Source organism: Haliotis asinina, chromosome 13 (assembly GCF_037392515.1).
Source record: "Haliotis asinina isolate JCU_RB_2024 chromosome 13, JCU_Hal_asi_v2, whole genome shotgun sequence".
NCBI lineage: Eukaryota > Metazoa > Mollusca > Gastropoda > Lepetellida > Haliotidae > Haliotis > Haliotis asinina.
The window spans coordinates 1199265-1222325 of record NC_090292.1 but is presented as its reverse complement, the minus strand read 5'-3'; the positions used below and the strand labels follow the sequence as shown (position 1 = coordinate 1222325).

The 23061-nt window shown below is 43.7% G+C and overlaps 1 protein-coding gene across 1 annotated transcript in view; it reads right to left on the bottom strand.

The window, feature by feature from the left end:
• Positions 1-23061, bottom strand: part of LOC137260314 (filaggrin-like) — a 33200-nt gene that overhangs the window by 2822 nt on the left and 7317 nt on the right. The window contains exons 5-32 of the mRNA XM_067797994.1: positions 21735-21842; positions 20876-20968; positions 20054-20239; positions 19385-19534; positions 18177-18380; positions 17896-18021; positions 16989-17123; positions 16386-16589; positions 15601-15738; positions 14956-15159; positions 14446-14574; positions 13743-13946; positions 12931-13050; positions 12344-12493; positions 10659-10856; positions 10125-10328; positions 9629-9763; positions 9266-9415; positions 8178-8375; positions 6673-6876; positions 4691-4804; positions 4378-4527; positions 3514-3711; positions 2776-2874; positions 2372-2467; positions 1883-2053; positions 1271-1408; positions 144-239 (exon numbers count right to left, since the gene is read on the bottom strand). Coding sequence (XP_067654095.1) covers positions 144-239; positions 1271-1408; positions 1883-2053; positions 2372-2467; positions 2776-2874; positions 3514-3711; positions 4378-4527; positions 4691-4804; positions 6673-6876; positions 8178-8375; positions 9266-9415; positions 9629-9763; positions 10125-10328; positions 10659-10856; positions 12344-12493; positions 12931-13050; positions 13743-13946; positions 14446-14574; positions 14956-15159; positions 15601-15738; positions 16386-16589; positions 16989-17123; positions 17896-18021; positions 18177-18380; positions 19385-19534; positions 20054-20239; positions 20876-20968; positions 21735-21842 — 4302 coding nt within the window. The remainder of the gene's footprint in view (positions 1-143; positions 240-1270; positions 1409-1882; positions 2054-2371; positions 2468-2775; positions 2875-3513; positions 3712-4377; positions 4528-4690; positions 4805-6672; positions 6877-8177; positions 8376-9265; positions 9416-9628; positions 9764-10124; positions 10329-10658; positions 10857-12343; positions 12494-12930; positions 13051-13742; positions 13947-14445; positions 14575-14955; positions 15160-15600; positions 15739-16385; positions 16590-16988; positions 17124-17895; positions 18022-18176; positions 18381-19384; positions 19535-20053; positions 20240-20875; positions 20969-21734; positions 21843-23061) is intronic.

The window sequence follows — 23061 nt, the reverse complement described above, 5'->3', positions numbered from 1 at the left end:
ATGTCGGGAATCGAACCCGTGGCATCAGCGGGACGAGCGAACGCTTTAGCCACTATGCTACCCAACCCTCCCTACGACCAAGAGAAGATTAAAGCGTGAGTATAATGTTTGTAGAATTTGGCATTGATCTGAAAAATACATACGGCGGTCGAGCCAGATCGGCTGGTCGTCGTCTAGAGCATCCAAGCTTCGTGTCTTTTTCATCATTGTCTGTCGCTTATCTGCGGGTTCTACCGGAGCTGGAACAATGCAATACAGTCTTGTTTGTTACCCCTGGGCTCAGTCTATCTCACTTATCTGCATTCCGGGACCCACCGGAAATTTAGAAATGTACCGTTGCATCATTGCCTGTGTCCTCTTAAGAAAAAATATTGAGCTGGGGAATGTCTAAAGAATTGCTTTGCTTGAGGTAGAAATTCTACCACAGGATTTATGAAAGCAGACCCCTAGACTTCGTTTAAGACCGACGAAATGCTCACTAATACAAAATCTAACAATTGATGTTTTCATTATTTTGTTGTCAGTTTTCACTACTTTGTACGGGAGTGGAGGGGGCGGGATCACTTGCTAGATGAACTCGAGTTTTGGTAGTTCGCAAATCATTGGTCTCAACACTATCGACGTCTTTCTCTAGATGGCTGGAATAGCACAGCAAACCTAACATCCATTTCCAACATAGCATCAACGCCCGTTTTCTTTATAACTGGATTTTCTGGTCTAAATCTAATATTTATAGAGATCTGCCATCCAGCTGGAATATTGCTCAACCCAGCGTGAAACTACAAAGAATCAGTCCATGACGGGTTCCAACATGACACCAATTTCACAGTGACGGTAACATCAAAGTTACTGTTTGTGTTCTGCCTCTGGGTTGTACTCTACCTACATCAGGCATGACGGGTTCCAACATGACATAGATTTCACAGTGACAGTACCATCAGAGCCACTGTTTGTGTTCTGCCTCTGGGTTGTACTCTACTTAGATCATGCATGACGGGTTCTAACAAGACATAGATTTCACAGTGACAGTACCATCAGAGCCACTGTTTGTGTTCTGCCTCTGGGTTGTACTCTACTTAGATCATGCATGACGGGTTCTAACAAGACATAGATTTCACAGTGACAGTACCATCAGAGCCACTGTTTGTGTTCTGCCTCTGGGTTGTACTCTACCTAGATCAGGCATGACGGGTTCTAACAAGACATAGATTTCACAGTGACAGTACCACCAGAGCCACTGTTTGTGTTCTGCCTCTGGGTTGTACTCTACCTAGATCAGGCATGACGGGTTCCAGGTTTTCCACATCCTCTAATGACGACGATCTCTTGAACGACCGGAGGCGACTGAGTCGTCGTGATCCCTTTCGCGAGACACGTGCGAACGTCTTCCTCTTTCTGGCTACCTCTCCTGGAGAAAGCTCACAAGTTCACATCCATTTCATGAGATGGTGATACATTATAGGATCCGAATGTAGGACAGGAAATAAACTTAACTGAATTGTTTAAGTTATCGTGTAGATGACTAGCACAAGTCACTCTGATTTTGAAGACACTTCATATAAATGTGGAAGGCGTTTTATGACTTTATTTAATATGTCGGTCAGACGCGTTCTTGCGTGTCAGCTGTCTAAGGTGATGTATGTTCCTGCCACACCAAGGGGACACAACTCCGCTCGTGTTTGGCCTGCCCGACACAAACGTTGTATACAATAATAATGTAATCGTTCGGCTACCAATGGCGTCTTAGATGAATAGTGCTTATACTGTTTTATCGAGATACATATGTACTTTGACATCATGTCTCAGTCGACTGCAAATAAACCCACATGCCCCTCAGATCCGAAACACTTTGACTTATCTGTGTATACATATGAACACATACCGTCATCTGCAGACTTCCACTTGTGTGTTGTGGTTCGGTCTGGCGTATCACTAAACGACACATTCTGCCTCTTCTGTTGTGTCTGTGCAGGTGCTCCTCCGGATGTTCCAGATGCTGATATCTCATTGTAGGGAAGGCTCCAACACCCGGGTCGTACAAATATGATGATTTCTAAAATACCAAAACGACCAGGAAAAACAGACTGTTGATATTATTTCTACGGCAGATTCACTCTGAAACATCACATGACAATTACTTAGTGAAGGCCATTAGTTTCTCATTGGCCTTAAGGTGGCATTACGTGAACCGAGTTACGTCCCTTGGACGTTCAACGATCTGGTCAACACGCCACCAATCGTGGGCACTAGTTACAATGTAATCTTTTATCCATTCCAAATGCCACCAAGCTAACAAGCTCACATGAAAACAAGAAGACAAGCGGCGATCTACTTGGCAGATGGTGGAAACTGGAGGTAACAAGGTACATACTCAGCTTGACTGGGGGAAGTTCAATGTGCACTCTGTCAATGTAGGCATTCATCTTCAGGGCTTCTTCGTGTCGCCTTTCCCCGGGAGTCATCGGACCTGAAGAACATGCAGGACATTGAGACGTACCGTCCTTACAGACAAAATCGGCGTTATGAAGCAAATGATATACAACTACACTGCTAATTTAGATTTACTTTTAAATTTTGATTTCTATAGTGCTGCTTAGGAATATCTTAAAATGAATAAATAGCTGTTATGATTGTGTGCCCCGAGAGCCATTGCAGTTTCTGAGAATTATTGGGCGCGGGATCCTGATTCTAATGTGTCCCATAATATAATCTGTAGTGGCTTTATACGTATGAAGCATTCTAAATGTATCTGTACCATAAACATAACATATTTACCTTTCTCTATGAGCAACACATTGATGCCTGGCTTCTGGAACTCCAGAGTCTTGTGCTGGTCCGTGGTGACATCTCCTCTGTCAGGGGCATCAATGAGTCCTGAACAGACCATGTCTATATCACACATTGCATCAACTGGCAAGTGATATTATAACTTGTTCACTGGTCACGACGGGGGCATGTGGCCAGTGAGGCCAAATGAGGCTTGTCTTTCCCGACACCTCAATGTTAATTTTGGACTGTTTGAAGTGCGGGTACAATTATTTTTTCGTAGCCATCGTTAGATTTTTGCAGACGACAAGAAAAACAGATTTAGAGTTATCTCCCTTTCTTCCCTTTGATATAAGAAAAAAGCATCTGTAATATCCGCACATCTTACGGATTCAGTGTTATTCGAGATAAAGAATTACTATCACGAAGTACCGAATGAATATGGCATTCCCAGGGGGTGCATAGAATTTGTGCACGCTTGAAATAATAGAAGAGCGCCAATCAGAAAGCGACATTTTTGTGTGAGGTAAATTAGTGGGTCATGTTTACCATGCTTTAGCAGCAATGAAGCATAACTCTACAGAAGGTAACAGGTATGTGGTCTGTACATTGTAGCCTTGTCACGATGTGGACCAGATACTGTACCCTTGTGACAATATAGTCCACACATTGTAACCCATATGGCCATGTGGTCCACACATTGAACCTTATTATAGATCTATTATAGATCCACATATCTTGTCCTACCTCTAACTGCGTGGTCTGTGTCATGTGCCGGAGATCCCCCGTCTCCTGGTCTCCTAAGAATGTCTCCGTGTTGTCCACCTGTCACCCCGTCTCGGTCAGAAGGTCGAGCAGTGGACATGATGTGTGTGCTGAATCCAGGGTCGTCCATCTGGCGTTGGGAGGACGGTGTGTCTTGACCATCGGACATATTGCCGTTACCTGTAACAATGAACACGGTTTTCACGCTGTCTTTGACAGTCAGTGTTGAACTATTTTTCTTTATAAAGGGTGTGGCCACGAACATGAGATGCACAGTAACATACATCTCTCATTCTGGCACAGGAATAGCCTACGAAATAGAGAGTCTTTGCTCTGTCTGGTCTAAAGTCACATTAACAGCGGCTTGTTGGTTGTTTTACGTGTTGTCTACAATATTGCAGCTATATGGTGGCGGTATGTAAATAATCCAGTCTGCACCAGGGTCTCGTGTCATATAACCCACGTAAGCCTAAGATCTTTTATCGTAGCACTCGTACCTCTATACTGTAATATAGGATTACAAATGCTACGAGACAAGCTCCGAGATCTTAGGTTTTCGAGAGTTTTGTGAAAAGGGGCCCAGACAATCCAGTGATGAGCATCGATCTAAACAACCGGACTACGCTTACATATGTCCACCAAGTCAGAGAACCTGACAATACCATACAGAGGCAGTATATGTATATGTATAGTAGACAATTATCAAACTAACATAACATTCTGGCACAATTATGCTTACTGTACATGGAGAATTAAATAAAACTAAGTAAGAATTAAATCAATACTAACCCCTGTCAGGAATTTGAAGGAAAAGGTACACTTTACAAAATACTATTCCACAAATACCTGAGAGTACGGCAATATGCCGTCCCCTGCCATTGTCTCCTCTTCCCCCTGATGGTCTGAACTGAGAGTGGGAGACACTGGCATCTTCAGGAACTATCACGTCGTCGTCCCCTGGAGCTCTCCTCACATCCAGAGATCTCGGCGAGTCGCCTGTAAAACGTAACACACAAAGGTATGTCAAAAGAAAGTAATATATGGTAGGCTCTAGGACTGACTTGATTAATGAGAGTTGTAGCATGATTTATCATGCTTTGCATTCTGAAAGCACTAAACGTTAGCCTTGATCGTGTTTGATGTTTGATATGAGCTTCACCTTCACTTGCACCCGTTGCCTGTAGCTGAGCGTGGGACACGTGGGCGTCTTCCGGTACAATCGCATCCCCATCTCTGACAGCTCTACGTACATTCAGAGATCCAGGAGACCCTTCTGTAAAATATCACGTTTTAAAGTGATAACTGGATAATTTCATCATCAACAATCAGTCTGCATCGATATATTGACAATTTTACATGCCATGTTGTCGTCAAGTGGGGATATCGCATCCCACAAGTTTGTTCATGTGACATCAGTTATCTTGCCGTCTTTGAAACGGTACGTAAGCTGGGTGAATATCCCCACTTTTAACTGACCATCCGTCAAAGGAAACGTTTAGGGAAATTAATATTAATGTTCCTCTTATTAGTCTCCAACCTTTCAGAGGAGCACGAAGCAATGACTCAATCACTGAAGTCGTCGTAGGTTGCCTTGGGACCCGATGGCCTTTATTAACACGCCAGCTGCTTGTAGACAGACCTACCATCTCAGTGCCAATGAATGACGCCTCCTCACCACGTTAACGAGTACGGAATAAAGGGGGACATGTTGACAAGTAATGTATACAGGAACGTTCACACAGAGATACTGCTGTTCATGCAGTGGATGGGTAGCTTTCTTCACATGCCTTTTGGCTCCATTTTGACAAATATAATTCAGTTTTAAAACTATAGCTTTATATTCATTTCAGCATTCTGTAGGCACCGTTATATCAAGAACTGTACATCCAAGCCTGCAAAAGTGTTTTGACGTCCTTTGAATTTATTTTATCTCACACATAAATGTCACTGTCAGACTGGCTGAGCGCTCTTCTATTATTTTCAAGGTACCCCGTATGCAATCGAGGTGTATTGCAATACACACCGCTGCCAATAGCAACTCATTCGGTACTTCAGGGTAGTTACCTTTTTATCTCTTATAACATTAAATAACGCATGATGCATGGCAATTACCGATGTTTAGCGAATGGAAATCGATTGAAGGGGCATATCTCTAAATCTGTTTTTCTTATGTCGACCACAATATCTAGCGATGGCTACGAAAACATCAACTGTTCAAATGTGAATAAAGGAAGGCGAATTACATCGTGGCGTTTTCAGTACGACAGTGCCTACGAGAAAAGAGCAAGGTTCATGATTCGAATTCACACAGGCTGGGTCAGATACCCATGCTTCAAACAGTTCAAAATTAACATCGAGGTGTTCGGTATGATAAACACGTTGTTCTACGTCGAGGACGATGGGTTCAGGTACCCTTGATGTTTGTTTATGTTCCCTAAGGTCGAAGGGAATGTACAAGGATCTTACAGTCCCGTCCACCTCTTTAAAATACCGTGTGAGGAATTTATAACCCTTAACATATTTTCATTTAGTTTATCATCAAACAACAACATTCGACCTTCGGAAGTGTGAGATGAGAAACATTTCGCCATGAAATATCCTGAAACGGTCATAAAGGGGGATAACTCGGGATGGGTAAGTTTATGATAAAAATGATCATTGCATCTGAGATTTTTGTTAAACGGGAAATACAGAAACATTTGATTTTGAAGGATATATTTAGAGACTATGACAAATAGGAAGTCATGGGAACAATCCTATTTTGTGTTTATTCTAATAACTGTATACGCCAACTCTAAACTTTAGAAGCGATCAGCTGATTGGCAGCAGATTCCGTCTGAGGTCAGGGTCATTCGTACAACTCGTGTAGTGTGTCACGTGACATATTTGACGGGGTGGACGCTTTGTACACTGTGACAAATTCGGCTACAAGGTTTCGTATGCGTTGGTTATTGACCAATCAAAATTTGACAGATTTATCTTAATGGTAGTAAGGATCTCTACTGAGGAAACACCGTATGCCTTTCTGATGAAGTAGGTCTTTACATTTCCTTTGAACGCTGACAGTTGATGGCGTGACCTCAAGCTGAATGGCAGACTATTCCACTGACGTATATATATGCCGTGAAACATTGTTCTTACTTGTTCGTCTTCCGCCTTCTCCTGCCACGGAGTCCTCGTCAACAACAGGGCGGCGAAGGGGTTGTCCATGTTCATCATACAATCTGATGCTGTCTGCATCTACACCGGCCGTCGTGAATGTTGCTGGCCCTGATCCTTGCAGTTCCCTCTGTGACCTGGGAGCGTCCTTCCCTGGTGGAGCCCCACCCACCCCGCCATGTCGCGCTGCAGTGAACATGACATTGGTTTTAACAGCGATGTTTCATGAATGCCAAAATACTTTCTACACTGATGTTTAATGCATTTCTTTGTATCCACTTGGTCCAAGTACCTCCCTGTATCGGCATTCAGGGCACAGGCTTCTTCACACAATGCCCCCACCAGGCAGTTCTAGTAATGTCTATGGTCTATTCTACAGTAATATGTAGTCAGTGAATATGTCGGCCCAAAGTGTGGAATATCAAACAAAATACAAAGGAGAGGAAATGAATTGTTCCCTTTAAGAAATTGAAAATTGAAAGAATTGTGATTAAGTTTGAGTTTATTTAATTATAACCAATGTAAAGCTTTGTGTACTGTAGATGGGTAATTCGACTCTAGTAAAGCACCAATGTGGAACCACATGACTCCTGCCAGACTTTAACTGCTGGAGAAAGGAGAACATATCTAAATATTCAAAGTAAAATCGATACCATTCAGGAGTTGAGTATTTAGTGAAGGTATGTCTCAATAAAATGTAATAGTAGAATAATATGAGTGTTGAACTATTCCTTGAGTTCTGACTCGGTATAGTTATATTTATAGTAACAATAGCGCTAATTATACACACACACACACACACGTGTGTGTGTGCGTGCGTGCGTGCGTGCGTGCGTGCGTGCGTGCGTGCGTGCGTGCGTGCGTGCGTGCGTGCGTGCGTGCGTGCGTGCGTGCGTGCGTGCGTGCGTGCGTGCGTGCGTGCGTGCGTGCGTGCGTGCGTGCGTGCGTGCGTGCGTGCGTGCGTGCGTGCGTGCGTGCGTGCGTGCGTGCGTGCGTGCGTGCGTGCGTGCGTGCGTGCGTGCGTGCGTGCGTGCGTGTGTATCTACAAGGATTTTAGCGCTATACTGACACGGGTGCCAGAAATGTCCAAATACATTAAGTCAACCCAGGGCTGTCGTGACTTGTGGAAAACGTAACTGTTCCACAGTACTACAACCAGTGCAGGGTTCCAAACGTCCCTTGGATCTACATGTGAAACTTGCGCAGCCTGGCACATTTTGTTGAGCTGTTTGATTGTGTCAAGTTTAACATCGCATTCGGCAGTGTTCCAACATCATTATCTCACACAAGTGATGAACAGATGTTTGGATCCGAACCCTGGTTTCGACGTACCACCAGACTATCCAACCGCTCCATCTAGATGGCTGTAGTTATATACAGCCAACTGTTGGTGGCCAGTGTATCTGGTAGTGTTTACAAAGAAGCCAAGTCTCGTGATGCCATGTACATTATTAGATGTAAGTAATATCAGAATATGATGGTCCTACTTCTGCCAGCGTGGTCTGTGTCATGTGCCGGAGATCCCCCGTCTCCTGGTCTCCTCACGGCGTCTCCTTGTTGTCCACCTGTCACCCCGTCTCGGTCAGAAGGTCGAGCAGTGGACATGATGTGTGTACTGAATCCAGGATCGTCCATCTGACGTTGAGAGGACGGTGTGTCTTGACCATCGGGCATCTTACCGTTACCTGTAATGACGACCAATGTCTGTCTATTTGGGAGCGAGTGCGTTTGGTTCAACAGTGCCTTTTAACACACTTCCTGCAATATTAAGGCAGGGGACACCAGAAATAGGCTTCACACTGCATAACTATAAGGGAAATCGAACCCGGAGCTTCGGCATAACGAGCGAACACTTTAACAATTGGGCTTTCCGACAGCTTAATCTTTTTTGAAGCCTTCTTAGATACTGGCATTATTTTTCTTGTCCGTGTGGCCACGGGTTGTTAGATAAACAAACCAACATATCCACATCTGCACTCTATCGTTTGTATTTGATAAAAAGGTTAATTGATAAGCATGATATTATCAATAGCATGGCCTATTTACCGTTATAAATTCTGAGGCCGAAAGTGCTAAAAAATTACAATACTGTCTCTGATAAAAACAACCCAGGAATTAATGAGTTGGTTGTTTATCAATATATTCATGAGCAGGCGAAGCCTCTTTGAGTGGCATTAAGAGTTGGTGTGATGAATGATGATGGATATAGAGCTTCTTTATTATCACTAAATGAGACGTATTGGTGACGTCGTCGTCACGGTAACTACCCCACGACGTCGCCTACATGGGTTACACAGAAGCTGTATAGTGCTAGAGCTCCACAACAATAGTCCTGTACAAGGCGCCAGTGGTCGTGCCATCCCTTCACGAGTTGCTTCCCTTACAACGTGGATGCTACTCTTGGTTCGTGCATGTTTGCGTTGAACTGCTGAACGCTGACGACTTTAGTCTGGACGGACTGCATAATAATCCACACCAATGTTTGTCCAGAGTCAAGAAAGTATGTCCTATGATCGCTGTAATCGATCAATACTGTAATTTAATATAAATTAACTGAGAGGCTTTGAAGCCATACCTGAGAGTACCGCTATATTCCGTCCCCTGCCATTGTCCCCGCTTCCCCCTGATGGTCTGAATTGAGAGTGGGAGACACTGGCATCTTCAGGAACTATCACGTCGTCGTCCCCTGGAGCTCTCCTCACATCCAGGGACCTTGAAGAGTCGCCTACAAGACGGATGGCCCAAAAATATATCGAAGGAATATATTAAAGACTCAATCACTGCATTTAGAGCTCATTAACCTTTGGCTCTTATCCAAATATGCTCCTGCTTATATATGAAAAAGCACACATGACTTTACTCTTAATTTTTTGTTTTACTTTTTATTGCACAGATTGTAATTGTAAAGAAGTCTCAAAGACTGAAAAATGTATTTTACCGTCAGCGTCGCGTCTTCCTCCAGTGCTAGCACCTCGAGCTTGTAACTGTGCATAGGACACGTGGGCGTCTTCGGGAACAATCACTTCGTCATCTCCACCGGCCCTGCGTACATTCAGAGAACCTGGAGACCCCTCTGAAAACATCAAAAGCAATAACATCGTTGCTTGATGTTACAGTGCATGGTGGATGAACCACGTATATTCCTTGTCCTGGTAAGTGCTTGCAGCAGTATGGGGGTATTACCAACCACCTGCTTGTTAGTATCAGCTGCTTTGAAGGACAATGCGTCAGCACGCTCCGCCTTTGACAGCCGAATCCTTTCTGTTTGATATATATGTGTAATTCATACTGGAAAATGTGTTTGTTTATATAGACTGACGCAGGTGAGTAGATTCTGAATAAACTTCCGCAACTGACACAGTGGCATCGAGGTTCAAAACGCCCAAAACACCCACAGATAGTCAGTGTTCATCACACATATCAGTGTTGCTTACTTGTTCGTCTCCCACCGTCCTCTGCCACGGAGTCTTCGTCAGCAACAGGACGACGTAGTGGTTGTCCGTGTTCATCATACAATCCGATGCTGTCTGCATCTCCACCGACCGTAGTCAATGTTGTTGGTCCTGATCCTTGCAGTTCCCTCTGTGATCTGGCAGCGTCCTTCCCTGGTGGAGCCCCGCCCATCCCGCCACGTGGCTCTGAAATAAGCAGATGTATTAAAGCTGACATTTGCTGTATAGGAAGATACGTGAGACGTATACGGACAAAATGAATTTATATTGTACGTTGTTACTGTGGAAATACAGATAAACTACATGGAAGCGAAATTAGATAATTATCTCTTTTAAATGGAAATACAAGCACCGTTATTCAGTGACTGAGTTTGAACCATGCGCTTACCGAATCGTCATGTAGACATCGAATAACATGTTGACACACATGCACATTGGACCTACGTATACCTCTGTGACATCGATACTCGGAATGTAGGTGTTAATGATATAAATATGACCCATATCTTGTCCTACCTCTGCCAATGTGGTCTGTGTCATGTGCCGGAGATCCACTGTCTCCTGGTCTCCTCACGGCGTCTCCGTGTTGTCCACCTGTCACCCCGTCTCGGTCAGACGGTCGAGCGGTGGACATGATGTGTGTGCTGAATCCAGGATCGTCCATCTGACGTTGAGAGGACGGTGTGTCTTGACCATCGGGCATCTTGCCGTTACCTGTAACAATGACCATTGTTTTGAATAGATGGGATTTTATATCTACCTATATCTGGAAGATTAGATTAATGATTTCTCCCGCAAATATTTTTAGTAATGAGCGCTCCCTTGCTTGGCGCCATATTGTTTTTAACGTAAGCGTGGTGTTGATGCACGAGAGGGCGACTATCACGATTTTCCAGAGATATAGATGTTTATTGTTGGGGGACACACTCTTCAGGTATTTGTTCAGCTGTATCATATGAAGCTTATTATTGCTGTCAGGATGCAGAGTTTTCATTATTTCGCATTTAAATGTGTGTGCAGAGAAACATGCTGAGTTTGGGAAGAGTCCATTATTTTGACTACAGATACTGTTAGACATTTACATTTTATGTATATTTCCTTGTTACGTTTTGTCTATTGAGAATATTACTGGAAGATAAAAATTTGTAGTGTATCAAATTAGGAGTTATTCACCGTGTATGACCCAGAAATGTGTATGACCCAATATGTTTAAACACCTGTCACCTCTTTCGTCAAACAGTGTAAGACGTCCATTTCTTGGAATTTAGACTCCGCCATGCACAATTTCCAAGAATTTATGTGTAAGAGCGACATTTGTTTGTGAACATATTTCACTTCTTTAGGGTGGATCAGAGTTGTAACGGGTGTTATTCATTGTCACCATACATAATACATATGCAGTGAATGACTGATTATATCTAGTAGCGTAGAGTGTAAAGCAATTATTTTATTGGTCACAGATTCAGATAGAGATAATAATGACGTCAGAGAGATTATACGAATGCTTCAATATATGAGAGATTTTCTAGGCGTTCCTATAAGAGATTGAATGCAAGGTTTCTGACTTATGAGAGATTGTTTACATTCAGAACTCCAGGATCCATGGTTCCTTACTCAGGAAATAAATGGTGTTGGAAGACCCCCCACGATAGGCTTGTTCTTTGACATGTGAACCAACCATCACTCAGTAGACTACCATTGCTGCCTCTGTTTAAGCCACCGCAGACCTCGTTTTCGTAGGCTTGTTTGATTAAAGATGCGTATCTCCATTGTACCATAAGTGTGTTACTAACATTTTATAAACGAGCTATTAACCGACGCAACGGCAATGAGTGCTAAAAGGTCATGACGTTAATCTTAATCCAGCATTATTGACGTCATGGTAGAGTAAAGCATACCATGTGATAACACACCATAACACAACACACAATGATATAGCAAATCATATCATTGAATATTACATCATGACCACACACTATTATATAACTTAATAATTGTCAACGTGAACTGAAGGAGTCTCTGCGACTTTAATAACACCGACTCTGATTTATAGACGGGGGTCTCGTCAGGAATATCGTCAAGCTTCAACACTGCTCATTTAAAAAATACTGGCTCGAGTCTGTTGTAGCTTGTTTCAAATGAATAAACACTTTAACAGCAATCCACAATTTGAATCAGCGGACATATACTGGACTACGTACCTGAGAGTACGGCAATATTCCGTCCTCTATCATTGTCTCCGCTTCCCCCTGATGGTCTGTACTGAGAGTGGGAGACACTGGCATCTTCAGGAACTATTACGTCGTCGTCCCCTGGAGCTCTCCTCACATCCAGAGATCTTGGCGAGTCACCTATAAGATGTAACACCCAAAGATGTGTCAAAGGAAATCAACATATTTCAGACTCCGCACACTGACTTGATTTAACAAATCTTTGACGTGATTTATGATATCTTACAATCAGAAAGCACAAAACATTAGCTTTGACCGTGTTTCAATAACTGGTATTAGGAAGGTGGAAGGATTACTCAAAGATGTGTGTACTCAATCGCAAGGGATACACATTAAGTCAACCACTCAAGTGATCTGGTCATTGCTACAAAATGTTTTGGATTACCATACACAAACAGAATCAATCCCATCCGAATATAAATAGCCCCTTCCTCCGCGAAATTCATTGTTATACTGAATCTTGACATTTATAGAAACTCCAGTGTTATGTGCTCCTCCCAGAGAACACCAAACAACAGTCTCAGTTATCGTGTTCCAGTATTTAATATTAGCTTCACCTTCACCTGTACCGGCACCCGTTGCCTGTAGCTGTGCGTGGGACACATGGGCGTCTTCGGGAACAATCGCATCCCCATCTCTGACAGCTCTACGTACATTCAGAGATCCAGGAGACCCTTCTGTAAAATATCACTTTTTAAAGCGATAACTGGATAATTTCATCATCAACAATCAGTCTGCATCGTTATATTGACAATTTTACATGCCATGTTGTCGTCAAGTGGGGATATCGCTTCCCACAAGTTTGTTCATGTGACATCACAAAGATATGACATCAGTTATCTTGCCGTCTTTGAAACGGTACGTAAGCTGGGTGAATATCCCCACTTTTAACTGACCATCCATCAAAGGAAACGTTTAGGGAAATTAATATTAAAATTCCTCTTATTAGTCTCCAACCTTTCAGAGGAGCACGAAGCAATGACTCAATCACTGAAGTCGTCGTAGGTTGCCTTGGGACCCGATGGCCTTTATTAACACGCCAGCTGCTTGTAGACAGACCTACCATCTCAGTGCCAATGAATGTCGTCTCCTCACCACGTTAACGAGTACGGAATAAAGGGGGACATGTTGACATGTAATGTATACTGGAACATTCACACAGAGATACTGCTGTTCATGCAGTGGATGGGTAGCTTTCTTCACATGCCTTTTGGCTCCATTTTGACAAATACTTTAAACTGAAACTTTTCCTGTCATTGCTTCAAATGTGCAAGTAAACAATAGCATCGACGACATATCATTATCAACGAAAGCTGTACACTGTTGAAACATATCAGGGGTAAGTGCCATGTGTATATGTTGTACTTACTTGTTCGTCTCCCACCGTCCCCTGCCACGGAGTCCTCGTCAACAACAGGACGACGTAGTGGATTTCCGTGTTCATCATACAATCGGATGCTGTCTGCGTCTCCATTTGCTGTCGTGAATGTTGCTGGCTCTGATCCTTGCAGTTCCCTCTGTGATCTGGCAGCGTCCTTTCCTTGTGGGACTCCGTCTTTTCCATTCCGCAGTTCTGCCATGAGTATTGATTCCATACAGTAGCGACATATATACTTGAGAGGCGACTCTTCATGTACAACTCAGGCTATATTCAAGGGAACCGTCTTCAGAATACAACTATGAATACTCTGTCGGAGCATTAACGACACTAATTATACATGGTGGCGACGCGAGAGGAGACAACGTTTCATCCACACCTACCTCATATTTCAGACAACTCCATTCAGTATATATTTATGTCTTATTTGTGTGAGTGAGTATTGTTTTCATCACCTGGAAAAGTGTTCCGGTAATATAGCGGATGGGGTAAAAGTTATATGTGGAATCAAACGCTCACTTGTGGGCTCAAAGTGTTTTCCACAACAGGAAGCCCAACACCTCCATGAGTTTAAGTCTCTACAACGCTACCTGGTCCATAATGCCTGCACTGTCGAGCAGATGATAGTTATTGGTTTTGATTTATGTATGTTTGTTGTGTAAGTTGTGAAGCATTTATACCACAATACTTTTACCTGCACTATTGTCACGTCCCCCGACACCTTTGGCTTGCATCTGAGCGTGGGACACTTGGGCGTCTTCGGGGACAATCACATCGTCATCGCCAGCAGCTCTACGTGCATTCAGAGAAGACGGAGACCCTTCTGAAACAATTATCACAGTCCTGTAGTCACCATCGTAAAGTGTTCTGCAAGATGAATAGCCAGTGAGTAACTGATTTGGATTCGTTTACATACATCAACGATCTTTCTGCGTCGCCATCGTGTGTGTGATGAAAAGTCCAATAAATAATCTTCACGAGCCATAACAACTTTTGGCCACCATTATCATGGTCTGGGACCCGCTTCACAAAGCGCCCTTAACGCTACGACTGTCACAAGTCCTCCAGGTATGGTCATCGTAAAGCTACGGTCGCTTTGTGAAACGGGACCCAGAGCGAGAGCTGTTCTTTCATGTACCGTAAACAAGATTCTTTCAGGTTTTGGAGCATGTCACATTATCCAAATATAGTTCTTAGTTCTTACTTGTTCGTTTCCCACCGTCCCCTGCCACGGAGTCCTCGTCAACAACAGGACGACGTAGTGGTTGTCCTTGCTGATCATACAATCCGATGCTGTCTGCATCACCGCCGGCCGTCGTGAATGTTGCTGGTCCTGATCCTTGCAGTTCCCTATGTGATCTGGCAGCATCCTTCCCTGGTGGGACTCCGTCTTTCCCATTCCGCAGTCCTGCCAAGATTATTGTCAGTTTAATACCAACAAAATATATGACTGAGACCTAAAGGGCCCCGCCCACTCCACCACGTGTTGCTCCCAAGAACATTGTCTCCGTTTGTCAACAGCACACGTTATGAAAATGTTGGGAAATGCGGCTTTTCCCTTAACTAACAATTATATTTCTATTCAAAGAGTTCGATGTTAGCTCGTTGATTCAAGCGTTAGCTCATCACACCGACGACCTGGGTTCGAATTCCTACATGGGTCTAATGCCTAAAGTGCCTCTTTGTGTTCCCTGTCGTTATCTTGCTGGACCAATGCTGAAGGTGGAGTAAACAGTCACTCACTAACTCACTCAGCCACTGCAGAATCATCGAGTAGATCTTATTTTCGTCATATTTCTAAACGTAAAGTGCAAGGCATTACGTCTAACACTCGACTAGCATATAGCACCTGCATCACTGCCATGCCCTCCATCGGTGTCGACACCTCGAGCTTGCAGCTGTGCATGGGACACGTGGCCATCTTCGGGAACAATCGCATCCTCATCTCCGGCTGCTCTGCGTACATTCAGAGAACCTGGAGACCCTTCTGTAAAATATCGTATATTTACATAACAATGGAGGAACCTCAAAGATAATCAGTTGGCACCGTATGTCATGAATGTATCTTCCAAACCCGGTTTCTAAAAGAGCTACATTAAATAATGGAGATTCACACTATATGTCTCTCAGTGTAAAGTCTTGTGCCTCACTAAATAAAGGTTTTACTGCTTTCTTTGAGAGTATGCATGGAGTTCGCCAGGGCGGTCACTTGTCACCTTTCCATTTTTCTCTGTATGTAAATGATTGTAGTGATTTTATGGGACATGATAATCAGAGGAGCATAGAGATTGGTGTTTTACAGATACTTGTTATTGTTTGCTGACGACATGGCGATCGTGGATAGTACAGTTATAGGATTACAAGAAAGGTTCTGTAAGTTAAGTACTTATTTGATTAATGGCAGCTAAAAGTAAATGTAGAACAGACTATGGTTATGATATTTAGGAAAGCTGGTAAATTCTGAAACTGTGAAAGGTTTTCCTTTCATGGTGAACAATTAGAGGTTGTTAGTATTTATATATATCTCGAGGTACATTTTTCAAGTTCAATTTCATGGTATATCTCTCAGAAGGTCCTTCCTAACAAAATTTGAAAGTTTTAAGAATTATCAGCTCTAACTAATATTGTTCTTACTTGTTCGTCTCCCACCGTCCCCTGCCACGGAGTCTTCGTCAACAACAGGACGACGTAGTGGTTGTCCGTGTTCACCATACGGCCCGATGCTGTCTGCATCTCCGCCGGCTGAGGTGAATGTTGCTGGTCCTGATCCGTGCAGTTCCCTCTGTGATCTGGCAGCGTCCTTCCCTGGTGGGGCTCCGTCTTTTCCATTCCGCAGTTCTGCCAAGATTAGTGTGTCCACGCATTAACACTGACAGGTGACTGTTCATCCACACATTCAATTCACAAAAATATTTCAGAGAAATGTCTTCAGAATATGACGATAAAATATGTGTATGATAGAGTATTGATTTCCTGGCTTGTGAACATATATTTTAAAAATATAAGTGCGAGGTAAAAAAAAAATATACGGTCGTCAGGCATTGTGGCAATATAGAGAGTGGAAACTGGCCTACATCCACTTGTATCACATGATTACCAGATCGCCTGTTGGCGGTAATACCATGTGTTTGTTATGTCCATAACAGGTGTTCAGATGAACATGAAATTTTTAGACTATTTTCAGCATGTTTTATATCATAGTTTCTGTCCTGTTGCGTTAAAGACAACAAAGACTACCTGCGTCACCGTCACGCCGCCCACCGGTGTCGGCACCTCGAGCTTGAAGCTGTGCGCGGGACACGTGGGCGTCTTCGGGAACAATCGCATCCTCATCTGCGGCTGCTTTGCGTACATTCAGAGAAGCTGGGGACCCTTCTGAAAAATACCGTTCATTTGATTTACAAGGGAGAAACACCATACAGAATCCGTAGCTATCGTCATGGTATGAATGTATCTTCCAAACTTGATCCCCAGAACAGATAAGCTACATTCAGTAATGAACACCCTTCTGTATTTTAGTATTTTTTTCCAATCATAATCAACTCTAATCATAAATAATTGACAGAAACGACACTATGTCTACATCGATAAAATCTGAATAATAGAGACAAGATGTTTTCAAGTTCTTTTTGATAATGAAACTGCAATTTAGACAGATGAATGTTGTTCTTACTTGTTCGTCTCCCACCGTCCCCTGCCACGGAGTCCTCGTCAACAACAGGACGACGTAGTGGTTGTCCTTGCTGATCATACAGTCCGATACTGTCTGCATCTCCATTTGCCGTCGTCAGTGTTGCTGGTCCTGATCCATGCAGTTCCCTCTGTGATCTGGCAGCGTCCTTCCCTGGTGGGGCACCGTTTTTTCCATTGCGCAGTCCTGCAAAAAGTATGACATATATGCTGGGGAGGCGACTATTTATCCTGAACGTCATACTTCAGAGAATCTTCAGATTATAACCATAAGTTTAATGTATGAAAGGCTTATGTACTTATCGCTTGTTGTTCCGGAGATGTGTGAGTGAGTGAGTGAGTGAGTGAGTGAGTGAGAAATATCTTGTGGTGTCCATCATGTTAATATTGATACCATATTCAGCATGTTTCATAACATAAAGTTACATGGTGTCAAAGACAACAAAGGCAATACCTGCATCCCCGCCACGCCCTCCACCTTTGGCTTGCAACTGTGCGTGGGACACTTGGGCGTCTTCGGGAACAATCACATCGTCATCGCCAGCAGCTCTCCTCACTTTCAGAGAAGTTGGAGACCCTTCTGAAAATTATCACAGTTCTGCAGTGACCATTGTAAAGTACATGTATTCTTCAAGATGGAATAGCCATTCGAGATCGTTTACCAATATCAACAACGCTCCAGCGACGCCATAGTGTATGTGTCACACTATCCAAACAGACGTATATTGTTCTTACTTGTTCGTCTCCCACCGTCCCCTGCCACGGAGTCCTCGTCAACAACAGGACGACGTAGTGGTTGTCCGTGTTCATCATGATGTCCGATGCTGTCTGCATCTCCACCGACCGTCGACAATGTTGCTGGTTCTGATCCTTGTAGTTCCCTCTGTAATCTGGCCGCATCTTTCCCTGTTGGAGCCCCGCCCATCCCGCCATGTGGGGCTGCAAATAGAATTTTAGTTACATAATTCCTCCACTACATAGTGCTCTTAGGGACATGTGTGTCTGTGACGGCATTGTGACAAAGTCAGTAGCTGGTGTGACCACCACGAGCATCGACCACTGCTCTACACCACCTGGGCATGGACTGAATGAGTCGTCGAATCTGGCGTTGCGGAATCCCTCTCCACTCATGATGCAATGCATGGCTCGCCTGTTGTAGCGTCTGTGGCTGAGGCTGTCGGCGTCGAACACGTCTGTCCAGCAGATCCCACAAATGTTCAGTGGGTTTGACATCCGGCGATTTGAATGGCCATGGCTGCACATTCACATTGATGTTGGCAAGATGGTCCATGGTAACACGTGCAGTGTGCGCTTGGCGTTGTCTGGCTGGAACATTTCTCTTCTGGCGTCAGTTGCGGGTATAAAGTGACGTTGGAGGATTTCATCACGCTAGCGTACAGCTGCTAAATATGTGCACCAAATCTGACCTACCATTCAAGGATAATCCCCACATCATGACACTTCAATCGCCGTATCTGTCAACTTTACGAATACATTGTCGAGTGTAGCGTTAATTTTCCGTCGGTGGACACGCGTCCTACTATTATGGCGATACAGCAAGAACCGCGTCTCATCACTAAACCGGATCCTCCGCCAGTGCACGGGGGTCCATGGTGGAACGTTTCTGCACCACTGTAGACGTCCATGACGATGATGATGCCGAAGGACAGGTGCTCTATGTATACGGTCGCACTGGTCGTATCTGATGCTGTCGTAGGCGATTTCTGATGGTTTGCGCTGATATTCTAGGAAGTCCAGGAACATTGCTGGCTTTGTATGTTGCACTGACTGTCCGTTTTGGGCAGAAGCAACACCCCAATTTGAAGAAAAAAAACGATTTTAGCAATGCCTTTCTTTTTTCCCCAGTATATTAACTGATATATTTACACATGCAGTTCTCTGACGCCGTCTTATATACGACCCATCTGCCAATACCTATATACCTTGCGCTCTGGGGTCGTCCATGATGGTAGACCCAGCAGCACCTCTCGGGGCCGCCATCTTGACTGCCACCGGTGTCGACTCATCGATTGCAGGGGGGTCGGCGTCTGTATCTGTCCCTTTGGGTGCACCTCGGAGCTTTCTGTGGGGAGCTGTGATTGAAAGTAGTTACTTCGCTGTTAACCCGCTTTGAAAACAGTAATACGTATAAGGTGTATATGCTATTTGACCGTGAACGGCCCAGCATCACTGAGAAAATGGAATCGAAATAATAGGCTCCTGTCTCAAACAAAGGGACGCAACTCTGCACAGATAAATATGTTTGAGTTACTCCATGTATGATATTGAATACTCTGGATAATATTTTGAACATTGGTTTAAACATTCATGAGACCTTGAACATAAACCATAGCTGCCTTTCACGTCTGCAGTGTCACATAGTTCTGGATGACCAAACGTTTCACTTGCGCTTTTCCTTATACCGTGCGTTTCAGTTGCCATAACTGAACCATTTTTATCAAATTAAATATTCCTGCATGGTACACCCGCAATAGACCTTACATAAAGTAACCACGTCCTGTCTCGTCTTTTTATTATCAGACCAACCATTCTATAGTCGTTGCACAATTAAATTCATCATGTCGCTGAGTCAGTCTTTCGCTCAGACTTACCATCTTCCGCATTTGCTGTTTCTGACACTTCCTCGACGGCAGGACGTCTAAGATTCTGTCTGGGGCCGTCCACGTCCTTGCTGTCGTACCCTCTGCCCCCACCCCCTGGTTGGGTGTGAAGTGCTGGGGACTGACCCTGTAGCTCCCTCCTCTCTGTAACAGATCCTCCAGGACCTCTCGCACCATCTGCATAGTATACGCATCATCAGTATGGGGGGATCTACAAGCACCATCTGTACAGTTCACACATCACCACTATGGGGAGATCTACAAGCACAATCTGTACAGTTCACACATCTTCAGTATGGGGAGATCTACAAGCACCATCTGTACAGTTTACACATCACCACTATGGGGAGATCTACAAGCACAATCTGTACAGTTCACACATCTTCAGTATGGGGAGATCTACAAGCACCATCTGTACAGTTTACACATCACCACTATAGGGAGATCTACAAGCACCATCTGTACAGTTTACACATCACCACTATGGGGAGATGTACAAGCACCATCTGTACAGTTTACAGCACCACTATGGGGAGATCTACAAGCACCATCTGTACAGTTTACACATCACCACTATGGGGAGATCTACAAGCACAATCTGTACAGTTTACACATCGTCAGTATGGGGAGATCTACAAGCACCATCTGTACAGTTTTCAGATCGTCACAATGGGGAACACAAGCTTCTGCTCATTATTTACGGACATTGCTTAATCCACGTCACTGATTGCCTAAAAGCTACACAATCCAACAACTCTCAAGAAGGGGAATGTAACCTATTTTTCCTGCACCATCCTCTGGTCAGTAACGTACCCCCTCTTGGACCAGGTCCAGGTCCATGGTCATCGTATGGATCATCTGATACCTCTCCAGCATCGAACTGCAGGTCCAAGTGCCCGGGTACTTCTGCACAGATAATGTACTGTTTTATTTAGGATTGCTCTTTCTTGGTAAATACAATCTTCTATTCGCATCCGTGATTCAAATGCTTTCAGAATCAGGCATCTAATTGCTAGCAGAATAATTAAGCCGTCGAACCCACTCAGCCATATCGGCTTCCCACACATAACAATTGTTGCATATGGACATTTTCTAAATGTCAACGTGGGTTCAGTGGGAGAACCATTGTCTTCTGTTTAAATCATTACAACATGTTTCATGTTATCAAAGGTTCATGTTTTTTTTATGCGGCGATGGTCGCACAGTGGTTAAAGCGTTCGCTTTAGGCCCGGGTTCTATTCCCTACATGAGTACAGTGTGATGTCCGCGCAAAACTCTTGATGGACTGTTACTGAAAGCGACTTAAAACCATACTCACTAACTCATGTTATTAAAGTTTCATGTTATTAAAGTTTCATGTTATTAAAGTTTCAAATACGTACTCTTTGTAACAACGCATTTAGGTGATATACTGGCTTATTTGTATAACTGTTCATCGTTTACGGCCTGGAATACGCAGGTATTCGATTGTAAGAGGTCCACAATGTCATGTCATCAGATGACAGATGTCACCATGATAAGGTGAGCGAATCCTGCTCTAACTGTCACACTCGACATATGCACATGAATACAATCAGTATTTCAACTGGAAGCGTGTGGTACAAATCAAAATCGGGAATTGCATCGGTCGCCATTTCTGAAACTGCAACAAACAATACGATAATATGCTTACTTCCCAGCAGTGGTCTCCCTTCACCATCGACTCGACCTTGACCTGCATCCTCCGATGTCAGCTTTGGACGCCGGGGCAAGGTGTGGATATCTGTGCTGCTTTCCTCGTCTGGGTGAGAGAAACGACGTGCTACATTGTACAGACACTAACTTTGCAGGCGGCCAGCTGTTCATCCGGGAATGGGAATGGGTGTTGTTTGAGATTTCCAACCAAATGTGATCCTACTGTTTCAAAATATGCTTTCGTATCAATTAGTGACTTTGGGCAATGTTAGTATTAAACGGATATCGTGCACCAATAGTACAGTTTTCAAACAATGTAGGAAAACCTGAACTTTCAATTTGGAAGCTCAAGTGTCATGAACCCAAGTCTTTCCTTTATATCACAACCTCATGTGTGTTGTGTCATTCATGATTTTAACGATTTTGAAGAAGGTCGGTATAAGACTGTATAGTATTTGTTACAGTGTGGATTGTTTTAAAATTATTTTTTGTTGTTGTTTGGTGTTTTTTGTTTGTTTGGTTTTTTTTTTTGGTTTTTTTGTTTTTGTTTTTTTGGGTTTTTTTTTTTTTTTTTTTTTTTGGGGGGGGGGGTTATAGCACCCATGCACATTTCACGCCACACGCCAATACTCTTTCCAGAGCGTTTACTGTACGTACAACTATGGCCACAAGGTAGTGCAGGTGGTGGTGCACCCTGACAACATTCATTGTTATCATGTCAACATGAATTGACTACGGTATAGCATTAAATAGTTTACTACTGGCATACATAACATATATACCATATATGCCATATACAACATGCATAACATGTATAACATATATACTCAGTGATGTGACCGCATCTTCTCAGTTATGTTTGAAAATCTCGGCATCTTCAGTGGAAATCGTGACAAGAGAACACCGACACAACATCCGGGACATAAGAACAATATTTACTGCATGAGACAACAGCATGGTCTGATTTGTAAAGGAGAATGCTACATGAGACGTTAGGCCCGGATAGTACCCCACTGGGTGTGAAGAAGAGAGGGGATGGTCGGTGTGTCAGTAAGTCATGTCCCTGATAAACTTCGAAATGAACACTCAGTGTTCTGGTACCAGAACAACACACATGTACACATACATGCCTAGACACAGGCACGCACGTGCATACTAACATACACGCACTCACGATTGTACACATACAGACACACATGCAATCAGATACACACACACCCGCACACACGTATACATCCTCGAGGATGCACACCCCCGCACACACGTATACATCCTCGAGGATGCACACCCCCGCACACACGTATACATCCTCGAGGATGCACACC